General features: G+C 51.3%; 1 protein-coding gene across 1 annotated transcript; it reads right to left on the bottom strand.

Moving 5' to 3' along the window:
• On the bottom strand, positions 1-8,807 carry LOC116757859 (pepsin A-like). The gene is made up of 9 exons (XM_032640237.1): positions 8,693-8,807; positions 8,094-8,253; positions 6,043-6,160; positions 5,459-5,577; positions 4,560-4,759; positions 2,912-3,028; positions 1,615-1,759; positions 1,421-1,519; positions 1-327 (listed from the first exon to the last, which is right to left on the bottom strand). The coding sequence occupies exons 1-9, from the start codon at positions 8,746-8,748 to the stop codon at positions 178-180; spliced, it is 1,164 nt and encodes a 387-aa protein (XP_032496128.1). The 5' UTR covers positions 8,749-8,807; the 3' UTR covers positions 1-177.
• Between the last annotated feature and the right edge of the window lie 6,657 nt (positions 8,808-15,464).

The raw sequence follows: 15,464 nt of genomic DNA, 5'->3' as shown, positions 1-15,464 counted from the left end.
CATTTTCCAGGAGGTTATGATTTATTCTACGTTATTGGTGTGACAGGGAACAGGGCTAAGATTCCACCTCCACAATCCCAGAGGAAGAAAAATCTGGAGAATTATCTACGTCGAAGAACAAACAGGGACAGAAACTAGGGCGGGATCTTCCTGGGAAGTGGCCGGAAAGACTCGGGCTCAGGCCAAGGGAGCCAGGCCGACCTGGTTGTTGGCCCTGTCAAAGACAGTGTAGTACTGGCGGATGAAGATGTCACCCAAGATCCAGAGCTCTCCGGAGAAGGTGGGGATGTTCATGCCCTGGAATCCGCTGATGCAGCCTCCCTGGTTCTGGAGGAAAGGAGAATGAAACTGGAGCTGGGACACAGACCCAGCAGTGACAGGCGCTGGGGTGTGAGCATCCAGGGCCATGGTCCCCTGCCAGGTACGTGCAAGGAGGAGCCTCCTGGCTCTCGCTGGCCTGGCGTCTGCCTGTATAAGCGGCTTACTGCTCTCTTGGTTCCCAGGGATTACCAGACATTATCCAGTGTTTCCGGCAGATGCATACACCCTGACGTCAGCATCGCAGCTAAGGGCTTTAGGGAGAACTCAGCTGCCGGGAAGGATTCTGGAAGCCCTGGTGACGCAGCCTTTTCTCATTATTCTGATCCTGACCAGTGGCAAACCGGATCAGCTGTTAGTCCTTTTCATTCCCTAAGTCACTGGGCCAGCAACCTTGGCTGTGTATTAGAATCACCTGTGGAGCTTTGACCCCAACCCCCCACCACTGGGCCCCACCTCCCACCATGGCTCAGGCCCCACTCCCTCCTAATTAGTCAGCATCCCTGGGGGAGGGGCCTGGGCCTCCCTATTTCTTGCTGAAAAACTTCGACCCACTGGGCAAAACTAGTTTTCCATCCGGCCTTGTAGTCGAAGGCAGAATTTCCCCGTGGCTTACCTGCCTGAAGATTTTTATTTGGTAGAGGCAGTCGGAGCGCCGTAAGCCCTTACCCTGTGGAAGCTGTGATTTCTATTTGCCCAACCCTTCGCAGCTTTGATGTGGCCAATCTCGCGTGATTACCCTAACCACACCCTGAGCCTGGGGAAAGCTCTAGCTTTTAGATGAGGAAACTGAGGCTAAGGAAGGTCGTAACTTGCTCGGTATCTACGGGCTAGTAATTGAGACCCAGAGCTTGGACTCTGGTGTCCCACTAAAAATCCTCTTTTCACACCATCAGCCCTTGCCTTGCTTTTTCCCCCTGGGGGTGTTGCATCCCAATTCTCATTCATGCATTGATTTTTGAAGTGTTCTTTTTCTCCGGAGGCTGTCCAGAGCAGATGTTAGCTCCAGCTTGTGGAAGTGCACTGGCCCTTGTGCCAAGGGGGAGTACGTGGCCACGTTCTGTGCGGGCACATCTAGGTGGAAGGCTCAGGGCCCCCTTACCTGCAGGACGTAGGCCTTTGCGGGAACAGGGTACTGGACACCGTTGATTGTGAAGACGATGTCAGGAAGGCTGTCGATGGTGGAGCAGCTGATCACCATCTGGAAAGAGTGAGGATTAGAAAGGCTTTCATCCCTCCTGTGTGGCAGGTCCACCGTCTCTGGGTCTAGAACAGGGCGGTCAGCGCTGGACTTACGCTGCCGTAGGGACCCTCGCTGGCTCCAATGTAGCTCTGGATGTTGGCAATGGCATTGGTCGGGCCGGCCAGCAGAGAGGTACCGGTGTCAACGATGGCCTGGCAGCCGAACATGCAAGCGATGGGCTCTCCAGACATGGTGATGCTGAGGTTGAGATGCGAGTCAGGGTCCCCGGAGCCCCCAGGGGGTACGTCTCCCAAGGAGGCACCAGGTGACGCTGGAGGGCCCCTCTTCCCCATCCATTGGCCGATGCATAAAATTTCAGCTTCTCTCATTCACACACTCATTCATTCTATGCATTCACGTGTTCTACAAATATTTACTGAGTGCCTACTCTGTGTTAGGCACCGGAGGTGCAAAGCCAGACAAGATGGGTGCACGGTATCTGACTGCAGGGAGCTTCCACTCTGGCTGGAAAGATAAGTTGAGCGGGCTGGGCAGAGCGTACGGCGAGGGAACGGGAACACAAGCCAGGGTGAGGGCGGCAGTGTGCAGCAACCCGGGAAGGCTTCTCAGGGAAGCAGACGCCCAGAGGTTGCTAGGGAGTGAGGAGTTGGAGGAGGGCGTCACAGGTAGAGGGGACACAGGGTGGGGAGTGATGGAGACACTGGAGTGATGGCCAGGTAAGTCCAGCCCTGACTGCCCTGTTCTAGACCCAAGGGGAGCAGGGGTGGGAGTTTGAGGAACCGATGGGATGTTAGCATGGCTGGGGCAGACGTAGGGTGACCAGCGTGTCCCAGTTTGCCTGGGACTGTCTTGGTTTTAGTACTGAAAGACCGGCATCCCAAGAGACTGCCCACTCCTGGGCAAACCTGGGCGATGGGTCACCCTAGGAGGCCAGCTGGGGGCAGAGCAGCCAGGGGGTGAGGCTGCCTGGGGGCAGACAGGATTTGAAGGGGAAAGTGGGAGGAAATGGTTTGAAACAACTTCTCTGCCGTTTTGCCCTGATCCTAGACCAAAAGTGACAGGTACCCTAAAGGCCGAGATGTATGGACAGGGCGGGTCCTCCCCTCTCCCCAGGGATGCTGGTAGATTGTCCTGCCTCCCTGCTCAGAAGGGGAGTGGCTGTCTCATCCTTGCAGAGTGTCTGGGGGTTCCTGACATCACTCTTCCTCCCGTGACGTGCCCTTGTCAGGGTCTCTCCGGCTCGGCCAACTTCCGCCTTCTCCTCCTGGAGTACGTTTCCCTGTGCCGCCTGTTCCAGGGGGATCCTGGAATTCTTAGTTAGCTATGAGTCTGTAAAGAAATGGGGTCTGGGGCCCATGCCAGGATATCGCCCATCCATGGTGACCTCACCTGTCCACGCTGATCTGCCAATAACCCTCAAAAGAAACAGGCACCCAGTTCAGGGTTCCCTTGTAGTAAGAAGAATCGATGCCACCAAACTGCACCACGCTGCCGCTCTCATCATCACTATGGAAAGTGGAGGGAAAAGGCAGGAATTCAGTTGTTCACTCATTCATTTACTCTTTCGACTGAACATATAAACTGTGGGCATTCTAAGAGCTACTCTTGATCGGACTCTTGCCGGTGCCAGGAGCCATGCAGAGTGTACGACCCACAGGGCTTCCTGTAATCCTTACACCAAGATCCATGCCATAGTCGCTATTGTTATTATTATTTCTACTTTACAGTGAGGAAACTGAGGCTCAGAGAGGTGAGGCAATGTGCCCTAGGTCACACAGCCAGGGAGCCGCAAAACCAAGATTAGAACCCAGGTCTTTCTGGTTCCAAAGTGTTGTGTGGTTTCCACCAAATACTCTCTCTCATTGCTGTGGGGACCTCAAGAGAAATGAATGAATGACCGTGTCTGCTCTTAAGGCCTTGATAGAGTAGTCCATGGTTTGCCAACGTCTGGAGGTGTTTTTGATTGCCATGATCGGGTGGGGGTCGGGGGAGCCCCTGGCGTCTAGTAGGTAGAGGCCGGGGAGGCTGCCAGACATCCCAGGACAGCCCCCAACAGCAAGGAGTCATCTGGTCCAAAAATGTCAATAGTGCTGAGATTGAGAAACTCTGTTCTAGTCGGCCCCATGTGAAATATCTAAGTGCCCATAAAAGCAGATTATGTTTAAGAGCTGAAACTTGAATATCCAGTGGCCGAGAGGAAAAAAGGATAAAAGGGCCCTCCCGCTGTAAACTGCAGGAGTCCTGGTTACTGGAATATTCATTGTCTAAATCTCTGCAGTTTTCAGTTAGATAGGGAAACAAATGTAGGTGACAGTAAGAAATTAATCACTGAAGAACTGGACACGGACAGAACGTGACCCCAACTCACCTAACCCCACCCTGCCTTCCCTATAAACATCTGACAGCACCTGTGACACAAGGAGATGATAGCAGAACAGTCAATAACTAAAGGGAAGCACATCGATGGTGACACATCGCTTCAAAAGAGAAGGACGTGAATGTCAGAGGAAAGTTGAGTGTCTTGGGAAAGCCGAGGACACACCCTCAGATATCCTGGCATATAAACTTCTACTCAGCCAAAATCAAGACTTCGTTATGCCTTATTCTTAGAATTAACTCATAGTCACACCTGGAACCTAGATTTTGTTAACTAATGAAAGAAACTTGCTTTCATCATTTAAAAGTTTCACTGTTCAAGATGTAAGTCCCAATCAAATCTTCTTTTCATTTTTTGCTCTGGACTTTTGGCCCCAATTTTAAGTGGATTCACTTTAAACGGTGGTCTTCAGGAGAGCAAATGGCTAATGAGATCTGACTTGTGTGAGGCAAGGTGACAAAGACTCTCGCTAGTAAAATAAGACGAATGAAGATGGTTCATCAGAGAGGAATTTGCCACCATTCTCTCCAAAGATATACCTTAGAGAGCCTTAGACATTGACCTTTCCAATCCCCGGCTTGCCAAGACTCTCTCCAGCCCACCCAGCCTTCGACAGCCCCCTGCTGGACCAGGTGACCGCAACTTCCTTGCCTAACTTACTTGCTCAGGTAGACGGAGAAGAGGTCTTGGGAAACCAGACCCTGCTTCCACATGTTGTCAAAAACAGGGGTGGCCCCGGAGGAGGAGATGCTGGGGTAGGCCAGACCCAGGATGCCGTCGAAGGGAGCGTAGTACAGGAAGGAGCCGGGCTCTGTCTTACTCAGGCCAAAGATCTGGTTGGTGTCAGAGATGCCTGCAACCTGGGTGGGGAAACCAAGGTGTTCATAACCAGCTTGTGCTGACTGAGCACTGCGGGCTGCCAGCCCCGGACCCAGAGCACCCCTGGTTCATTTCGTGTAGGACTTGGCTTCCGGGGCCTCAGGCTGGAAGGAGAGGAGAGGGATGATCCCCGGGAATGCTTGTTATTCCACTGGAGGTGACAGTCGAGGCTGATCTCCAGACGGGCACCGTCTGCAACTTGGTGTGAGAATTTGCTGCGGAACAGGTGGTCACCGTGTGTTTGCGTTTCTGAGAATCGGGTGCAAAGCAGACCCCAGGCAAATCAGAGCCCTTGACCCCTGCTGTGCCCTGGAAAATGGGGGTGCTTGTGGAGATTCTGTGACTCGAGGGGGCTGTGGGTTGGCGGGAGGAGGAAGAAGAGGAGGTGCTAAAAGAGAACTGAGGCACTTTCTCCCTTCTCGCTGCCCCCTCCGTAGCATTCAGCTCGGGTGACTCTGAGGATGGCTTCTGGCTCCAGGCACCCAACCCCTTACCCCTGCTGCTCCTCCACTAGAAACATCTGTGGTGTCTCTGCCACTTTCCGCATGCCCCAGTCAGGTTACTGTTGGGGTCACCGAGACCCGTATTGCTTGAATGAGCTGGTTCGGGGGGCCGTGTGCTGTCCCTGGAAGCTGGCCCCAGGGCCAGGCAGGATGAGGTGCTGGCCAGCGGGGGCTCACCTGGACTGTGTCGTATCCAAGGATGCCTGTCATGCTGCCGGTGCCATAGGCAATGGAGACCGTCTCGCTGGTGCCCTTGAAGGTGGAGGACTTTTGAGGGTTGAAGCGGTTGTGGTTGGCTGTGAGGGCAAGAAGAGACATTGTCAAACTTCAAAAGCTGAGCCGGAGTCACGGGCTGGGGGCGTCTTCCTCGGTGGGTGCCTTGGTTCTGGGCGGGGCTTTGGAGGAGAAAGTTAACTCATCTGGCTAACCACCTCACTGACTGAAGGCCCTCCTGAGGACCCCCCAGGTTAACGCCGAGTGGAGCAGGCCCACAGCTGCCCATGGTGACGTGCAGCTTCACACTCTCTCTGCCATTGGACTGAAATGTCTGCGGGCTGGAACCACGTGTGATTCACCCCTTCACCTCCCAGGGCACCTAAGCCTAGTGCTTGGCACATAGTAAGCGCTCAGTGAATGCCTGTTGAGTGGATCCCTGAGTGACTCCAGCAGGCTTGAAATCGGACCTATCTGAGGCCCCTGAGTGTTCAGGGCTCCTAGGTGACTTGGTGCTGGGGGCCCAGAGAGGGCAGGGGGGCACTCACTGCAGGCAACACTGGAGCAGTAGACGGAGGGCACCCACAGGTTGGAGGAGCCAGTGTCAAAGATGACGGTGAAGTCCTGGGCGGGGGTTCCAATGCTGATGGTGCCAAAGTACTCCATCTGCCAGGGTGGGGACAGCATAGCTCAGTCACGGGGGACTCCGCAGCCTGGCCTCCCCGGGGACTGTCTCTGGGTCATCTCGGCCCCCCTCCCGCCTTCCCCTTCACTGGCCTCCTTGCCTTTGTCTCTCTCTCTCCAGTGTATCCATCCTTTAAGGCCCAGCCTGGTCTCCCCTGCTCCTTGAAGTCTTCCCCTATTGCTCTCCTGTCACCCACTGACTATTCTCTCCCAAGCCTCCTTAACGCCCAATAATAATGTGCTGTCCCCTCTTGCCTCGAGTGTCTTAGTCTTGCCATCCTAGAGAATGTACACTCTCGGACGGGAGTGGAACCTGACAGCACCCAGCCGCGTAAATGCTTAAGCGCTTTTTCGTTAAGTTGTTGAAGGGGAGATAAACAAGTCACCCACCTAAAGGCGGAGACCCCTTGAGATATCTTATTCCTAAATCTAGGTGCGTGCAATGGGTTTCAGGAAAGGGTGTCCTCAGGCTTTTTACTCTTAGGAGCAGCAGCTTCTCCCTTGCCTGCTCTGTCCCAGCCACGCTGATGTGGCTCTTTGATGACCAGCTCATTCCCATCCCAGGGCCTTTGCACTTGCTATTCCTTGTGCTAGGAAAATGTTTATTCTAGATCTTCTCATCGGTCCTTCCGCGCTCTAGTCAAATGTCACCTGCACCAAGAGGCCCTCCCTGACTACTATGTCTAAATTCGCCCCTGTCCCCTTCTTCTTCTTCCCCTTACTCTAATTAATTAATTTTTCTTTGTGGCACTTGTCATTACCTGGAATTATCTTACATTCTTATTTGTCCTCTAGAATATAAGCTCCAGGATCTTTGCTCAGTCACCATTGTTTCCCCAGCTTCTGGCAGAGAGCCTCTGACACAGGGTAGGCACTTCATAAATATTTGTTAAGTGAACAAAGGGGCTAACTTTATCAAGCTTTGAACAAGCTCTTACCAAGGGCCAGGCCCTGTGCTAAGCGCTCCACCAACAAACAAAGAAACAAAAAAAACCCACACCTACATTATTGCATGAATTACTTGAAACAAGCCTCTGACGGTAGATAGTAATGGTTCTGTCTTACAGGCGAGGAAGCTGAGTCTCACTCAGAGAATTTAAATGACTTGCCCAAGGTCCCACGGCTCAGAAGCTTTAGACCCTAGATTTGCTCCAGGTCTGGCAAATCTCACAGGCTGAGCTCTTAATGAGAGGCAGTGTTGCTTCCTAACCTTGGCCTCCACACTGGGGACACGCTCTCTACTGAAGGGATTTGCGTCCCAAACAGAAGAGTCAAAGGGATCGTCCTGAAATTCCCTAGTTAGAATGACGCGGTGGCAATTAGGCTGCAGACCCTTATCCCAGACTCTGGTCTGGCTCCACCCACTGACCCCCGCAGACCTCGCTTTGAAAATGGACACTGGCTTCCTTTCCTCAAATACACTCTGCTCCCCAGCGTCACAGGGTCTAGTGCAAGTTGTCCCGCTCTCTGGGAGCCTCTCCTGTCCTCTTGGAACCCCCGCTGTCTCTTCATCGCTCCAGAGAGGTGTCCCTGCCCACCACCTGCAACACACTCAGTGTGTCACGTTCACCGCATGGCCTCAGCCTGGTTATACTTGTCATGTTCTGTGAGGCTCTCCTGCTAGATTGTGGGCTCCCTGAGGTGCATTCACTGCTGCTTCTCTGGGCCCAGCACGGTGCCTGACACACAGAAGGTGCTCCGTCCATGTAAGCACTGGATGAACGAATGAACGAGAGCAACTCTGACCGTGAGTTTTCCTGCCCTCCCTGGGCCTCTGAGATCTAGGGAGCAGATCCCTGGCTTACTGCTGCCTGGGGGTTTGGAGCGCTGGCCCATCTTCCCAGACCCCTGGGACCGCCTTCTCTCCACTGGGCCAAGTCCTTGGAGCTGACCCACTGCCTGCCCACACACTCACATCCAGGAAGTTCTGAAGGGGCTGGTCGGACATCAAGGTGGTGGCCTCCGAGGGAAAGTACTTGCTGCCTATGTTGTACTGGTGATTCTGCAGAAAGTCCTTCAGCTTGCCATTCTCGATCAGTTTCTGCCTCAAGGACTTCTTTCTGGTGAGCGGGACCCTGTGGCGGAGCATTTGCAAACAGATGGTTTGGAGGAAGAAGAGTAATTAGCCAGGGAGCCTGCTCATGGGGTGCCGTGGAAGGCCTGGAAGGAGAAGAAAGCTGGCTCAAGAGCGGAAGAAGGAAGTCGAGAGGGGAGTTGCGCCCATTTGGGGCACAGGAATGCAGAGAGGGTACGTGGTTGCCCAAAGTCACCCGGCCCAGTGCTGGAGCTGCGGACCCAGCCCGGGCTGGACTGGAGGGTCTGGGCTGTTGACCACGTCTGCCGTGCTGTGTCCCCAGATGGGCAGAGAAAGGAGGCTTGGGACGGTTGAAGAGAGAGGAGGAAGGGAAGAGGGAAGAGGAGAAATACGGGAGGAAAGAAAGGCAGCGGGAAGGGCAGCAAAGGGAAATAGCCCCTGGGAAGCTGCTCTTCCTGCAGAGCGTCCCCCAGACTCACTTGTAGGAGGTGCACTCGGAGAGCGCTATCAAGGTAAGGAGAAGCAGCCACTTCATGGTTCTTCCTGGCTCCCAAGACTCCAGAGGTGGGAAGATGGGAAACGATACAGCAGCAGGAAGGAGCTGCTCCTTATATACAGCCCAAGTCCTCAGGTATGGCCTTATCAGCCGCTAAACGTCACTCTTTACCCTCACCCCAAACAGAAAGTTTCCTGATAAGATTGTCCCTGCCCTGAGCCATGTTCTGGGAAGTTTCCAGTTGAGTAGCTTTCCACTGTAACCACATCCTGGGTTGGGATGGCCCTGCAGAGAGCAAGCAGCGAGGTGGTGGCTTATTTCTTAAATAATAGAATGCACGCAAACTTGACAAGTTGAATATTTTGACGAAATTGGTCCAAAGTGCACTTAACATTGAACACATGTCAAAGGAGCTCCAGGCACCCCGATTTGTCCTGATGGGACAGACAGCTGGGATTCTCGGAGAGCAGCAGTCCTTTCAGTGATAGGCCGTGTCCCTGGAGCTGCTTTCCTCAAGCACGTTCATAGGTCCGTAGTTTGGGACTCAGGACACATTTCCCCATGGAAATGTCGTTATATGGGGTTGCTGGATGTCTAACTAGCCTATGGGCCTTATTTTGCTCTTGCTTCTCATGGCTATTGGGCTGAGTCTTGGGAAAGTGGTGTGTACAGTACAGAGGAAGGGGATGGAGTGGAAGAATGCTTCTTTTCCTGGAGGAAGCAAACTTGAAACAGGCCGAGTTTGTCTTTGGAATCTGTGCCCCTCACTTTCTGCGCCCCCTTTCTTCCTACTGCTCCTCTCCTACCCTCTCAGTTACTCAAAGCCTCCACCTTTGAGACCCCATCTGGGTCTGACTCCCAGGTGCCCCGTGCTTAAAACTTGGCTGAATCAGCTGCAGTGAGCCAAGCAATCTGGGAAAATTCATACTAGGGTGTGAATGACTTAGAAAAGTTTTCTCTCTCTCTCTCTCTCTTTTTTTTTGGCTGTGCCACATGGCATTTGGGATCTTAGTTCCCTGACCAGGGATCGAACCCATGCCCCCTGCTTTCCAACCCAATGGATTCTTCCCTTTGTGGGGTTTATTCAGTGGACAAAGTGGAGTGAGAATTTCTATTCAGGAATTGTGGCAGAGGCGGGTATGCAGGAGGGAGGTCGCCAGTAGGTGGCGAGACCTGTCTGTGGAGTTTGTTCTGAGATCATATTCCCTGGGCCACCCCTGGTTTTTCCAACATTGGGAGACACAGATTCTATAAAAGCTCCAAATTTCCCCCAGTGCTTCTGGATGAGTACGGAGGGGTGGGGAGTGTGGATCAAGTTTGGGACCACTGGTGTTTAGTACAAAGCATATCTGCATTTCGAACTCACCTGTTAAGACACCTTTGTGCCCCAAATGCGGATCCTTGACCCGTGTTTTCCATTTTCACATCTTTTGATGCCTGCTTTCTCTCTGCTCTCTTTTCCTCCCCCTCGAGCATTTCTCCTTTGATCTACGCTATTTGGGCGGATCTCAGCCCTTCTGTGGAGGAGCTGATGGTCCTAAAGATGCCTGCCTAGGTCTTGGGAGCAGCAGATGGAAAGCCTGGTTCAAGGGTCCCTCCTGGAGGGTGAAGGGAGGGGCATGTGCTGGAGGCTCTCTGGGGCCTTCAAAGGTACATGGTGTCTCACGCTGGGCATTGGGTACATGGGTGCCCATCATGATTCTTTACATTTTATATATATGTTATGCATATATGAAATTGTTCATGATACTTTAAAAAAAAATAAAGGAGGATCTGCATACTTTCCAACTTAGAAATGGAGGCAACTGAGGTCGGGTGGAGTAGGGTGAGGCAAGGAACCCTCAGGATTGAGATGTGGGGCATGAACCATGAAGAACAAACATTACGTGTGTTTTTTTCATCTCTCATCTCCCTCAGTAAGTTATATGGTGCGTCAAGTGTTCAACATAGCATTTTAATTAATCCCCTGTGAACTCGGCTTCGTTAAGAGCAATTTGGGGGCTTCCCTGGTGGCGCAGTGGTTGAGAGTCTGCATGCCGATGCAGGGGACGCGGGTTCATGCCCCGGTCCGGGAAGATCCCACATGCCGCGGAGCGGCTGGGCCCGTGAGCCATGGCCGCTGAGCCTGCGCGTCCGGCGCCTGTGCTCCGCAACGGGAGAGGCCGCAACAGTGAGAGGCCCGCGTACAGAAAATAAATAAATAAATAAATAAATAAAGAATTATATTACACAATATTTAAAAAAAAAAAAAAAGAGCAATTTGGGAACAGTGCTCAGAGGAGGGTCACGATTTTGTAATTGGCGGTTCCTGCCGTTTGCCAGCCGCTGCGGTAACTGACACAGAGCCACATCGTTCACGTGCTTCTCTTCCCCGGCAGTGAGGGGAGACGGGAGCTTAGATTCACTGACCACTACTCTTAGCTCATTGTGGTAAGTGACGTTATTATCCCCATTTTACAGATGAGGAAACTGAGGGCCAGAGAAGTTGCACCACTTGCCTGAGGTGACATAGGTAAGAAGTGGTTGAACGGGGGCTTGAATCCGGGTCTCTGTCACTCCCTGGGCCTGCTCCCTTATGTACCCATGGACTGAGATGTACTGGAGGCTGTGGAAGAATCTCAGGAAGAGCCTTGGCTCCAGGTTCTGGGTTTGAAGCCCAGCGCTGCCTCTGAATATCTGCAAGACCCGGGACTGGTGATACAATCTCTGAGAGACTCAGTTCTCTCATCAGTAAAAGGGAGATAAATAGTACCATCAATTCCATGGAATTGTGAGGATTAAACACAGCGCGCTCACCAGCCACACACGTGCGGCGGCTAAAATGAAGAGTGCTGAAGGGCACTGGGCAAGTAGAGCTTTTCTCTTCTGCAGGTGGGAAGGCGAGGTGGTGCGGCCACTGTGGAGAACAGTGTAGCAGTTTCTTTTTTTAAATATTTTTATTTTTTATGGGTCTTCCCTGGTGGCGCAGTGTTTGAGAGTCCGCCTGCCGATGCAGGGGACGCGGGTTCGTGCCCCGGTCCGGGAAGATCCCACATGCCGCGGAGTGGCTGGGCCCGTGAGCCATGACCGCTGAGCCTGCGCGTCCGGAGCCTGTGCTCCGCAACGGGAGAGACCACAATAGTGAGAGGTCCGCGTACCGCAAAAAAAAAAAAAAAAAATATATATATATATATATATTAAATGTTTTATTTATTTTAAAAATTATCTAATTTATTTTCTTTTTAGCAGTTTCTTATAAAGTCAACATGTACCTACCATTTGGCCCAGAAACTCCCCCTTCTTGGTATTTACTGAAAAGAAATGAAAAACGTATGTCCCCACAAAGACCTGGACCCAAATGTTTATAACAGCTTTTTTCATAATTGCCCCAAACTGGAAACAACTTGATGTCCTTCAGCTGGTCCCTGGATAAGTGAGCAGTGTATGGCCAACGATGGAGGACCGTCAGCCATAGAAACAGATGAAGTACGGGATGAATCTCATGGGTGTTATGCTGAGTGAAAGAGGCCAGACGCAAAGGCTACATTTGTAGGATTCTATTTATATGCCATTCTGGAAAAGGCAAAATAATGGGAACAGAAAACAGGTCAGTGGTTTCTAGGGGCTGGGGTCAGAGTAGGAGACTGACTACAAGGGGGGATGGGGGAACTTTGTCGGGGGATAAAAATAGTCTATCTCTAGATTGAACACCTGAAGAGGTAAATTTCACTCGGTGACAATAGCCCAGACACACCTGACTTTACAGCAGGTGAAGTGCTCAGCCACTGATGGCCACACAGTAGGAGCGAAGGCAGAATTGTGTCGTAGGCTCTGCCCAAGGCTGTGGAGGCCTTGGAGGGGACACACTGGATTCATTTCAAGTAAAATGATGTAATCCGACTAAAGAAAACGAAAAAGAAAAGAACAACCAGTCATCATCCCTGCTTCCATTTTGGTCCTTTGAACCATGAGTAAAATCTGTCCACGCTCCGTGTCTTATGGCAGGGGTGACAAGGTTGGCAGGCTGAGGCGAAGCTCCAAGGAGCTGGGTGGGGACTGTGAATATTTCTCAGACCCCTGGTTGCTGGGCCGTCCAGAAGGGCTCTTTCATTCTATCCAGGCAGTAAGGGTGGGGTGACCAGAGTCCATCTAGGGGGATGCTCCCCTGCGCATCCTGGAGCTGGCTTGCAGTGCTTGGAGCCCAAGATTAGGCGACAGTTTGTGGGGAACTGCTTGTCTGTGGGACCCACATGGGAATTTTGGATAGAGGAGAAATACATTTGGGAAGCAGACTCCCAAGCAGACTCCTCAGGCAGTAACCTGCAGGACACATGCACACGTTCGTTCAACACGTGTTTATTTTGTACCTGCTCTGTTCTGGGTATGCATGTTCTAGTTGCTGGGGGTGCATCCACGAGGAAGGTGGAACTAGGCCATGCCTTCGAGGAGTTTGAGGTCAGGTCAGGAGAGGACAGAGGGGGAGGCCCCTTTCCTTTCCACCTGGAGAGGCCTTTGGATCACACTAATGGGACTGGTGAGGATACTGAAGTTTGGGGAACACTTCATAAGTGGGAGGCTGACACGCTTGATGTCACCAATTCCCAATATATGGTAGACTCTGTGATGGCCCCCAATTATCCTCACCTCCTGGTATTCATGCCTCTTGTAATCCCCTCCCCTTGAACGTACGCAAGACCTATGACTTGCTTCTCATCAATAAGCTATGGCAAAGCGGATGGGGTGTCACTTTTGTGATTACATTATGTGAGATTGTTACTTGGGTCTTGCCAGCAGACTCTTTGTGTCGACTTTCTCCCTTGCTGGCTCTGAATAAGCAAGCTGCCCCATAAGGAGGCCCACATGGCAAGGAACGGAGGGTGACCTCCAGCCTCCAGCCAGCAAGGAACTGACGGCCCCAGTCTGACAACCCCCGAGAAACTGAATCTTGCCAATGACCCTGTGAGCCTAGAAGATGACCTTCTCCATTCGAGCTTCAGAAGATACCACATCCCTGGCTGACACCTTGACTGCAGCCTTATCAGAGGCCCTGAAACAGAGGACCCAGCCAAACAAGGCCTGGATTCCTGACTCACAAAGACACTGAGATAATAAATGTGAGTTGGATTCCTGACCCACAAAAACGCTGAGATAATAAATGTGAGGTGTTTTAAGTTGCTAAGTTTGTGTTAATTTGTCACCAGCAATGGAAAGCTAATACAGGGCTAGAAACCTCCTAGAAAATTCCACAAAGGTCCACCTGGCTGCCTCACGCTTTTCTCCGTTTGGGGGCCATTTCAGTGTTCTGCAAGGTGGTTTTCTGCTCAGGCAATACAAGTGACCTGAGAAGGAGGGAGTTGACATCATTGGTCTGCTTATCTGCAAACCCCCATCAATACAACCAGGACTGCATTTCTGTGGCTCTTCATGCTTTTCTGAGTGCTTTGAGATACATGCTCTTTTGAAAACGTATTCTTCCTGCATTATCCCCATTGACACAGTTCAGAAGAGTTAAGCGATCAGTGCAGGTTCACATAGCTAAGTAGTGACACAGGCAGGACTAGAACCCGGGTCTTAGAAGGCTCTGGTCTTGGGAGGCTCTCGTCCCGGGCCAGGCTCTGTAGCCACACACATCCACCTGGTTTCTGTCCATTGGTTAGAGTGTACAGTGGACATTCCGTGATGGCTGCCGCCCATCACAGCCCAGGGGCACTCAGAGAAGCCATCCTATCCAGTCCCCAGAGGAACTCTTGGGAGGGAAGGTGGAATCCTGACTCTAGGACTGAGCATTCTTCATGAAGTCTGATGTCGGCCAGGGCTGATCCGTGACTGCCAGCAGGGAAACCACGTAATCTCATTGTGCCAGACTGGCTTGGCAGAAAGATTAGATAGCAACATTTACTTTGCCATTAGCCTTACCTGACACTTGGCTTTGAGGGGCCTTGGGAACTGCACCGCTAATGCATGGTACCCCCTGCCAAGGGCACAGGTGTTCAGAAATGTTCCGTGAACATATCAAATCAAGCAATGGAAGGAAATCTAAAGAAGTGAATTATGGCAAGGCTGGCATGGAATATTAAGCATGATAAGTGTTACTGAGCGGGTCTGAGAGGCCTTGGGATGGCTGGTCCCCTGGGATCTTTCAGTCAGGGTCTCACCCCAGGCACGTGGTCATCCAACAATACAGAGAACATTTTTCCACTCCCCAGTCCCAGATCTGTGGAGTTTCTCCAGGTTTTAAAAATGAAAATTTTAATTAAGAACATTTTTGGGCCCAGTTATTGCAAATAATGTATGTTCATTGCAGATATTTATAGGTTAATAAAAATTTTTAAATGACTCAACTCCACTACCCAGAGCTATCCACCATTGATGTTGTAAATGAATATATTTACTTACTTACAAAAATGAGGCCATACGATACCGTACACATTGTTTTACAACCTGATCTTTATTTATTTATATTCCAGTTTTATTGAGATGTAATTGACATACAGCCCTGTGTAAGTGTAAGGTGTACAGCATAGTGATTTGACTTACGTACATCACGGAATGATGACCACGATAAGCTTAGTGAACATCCATTTTCTCAGATAGATAGAAAATTCAAGAAATAGAAAAAAATTAGTTTTCTTGTGATGAGAGCCCTTGGGATTTACTCTGTTAACAGCTTTCATATATAACATACAGCAGTGCTAATTAAATTTATCAAGTTGTACATTACATCCTTAGTACTTATTTATCTTATAACTGGAAGTTTGTACCTCTGATAACCACAA

Source organism: Phocoena sinus, chromosome 8 (genome assembly GCF_008692025.1).
Source record: "Phocoena sinus isolate mPhoSin1 chromosome 8, mPhoSin1.pri, whole genome shotgun sequence".
NCBI lineage: Eukaryota > Metazoa > Chordata > Mammalia > Artiodactyla > Phocoenidae > Phocoena > Phocoena sinus.
This window is presented reverse-complemented; position numbering and strand designations above follow the sequence as displayed.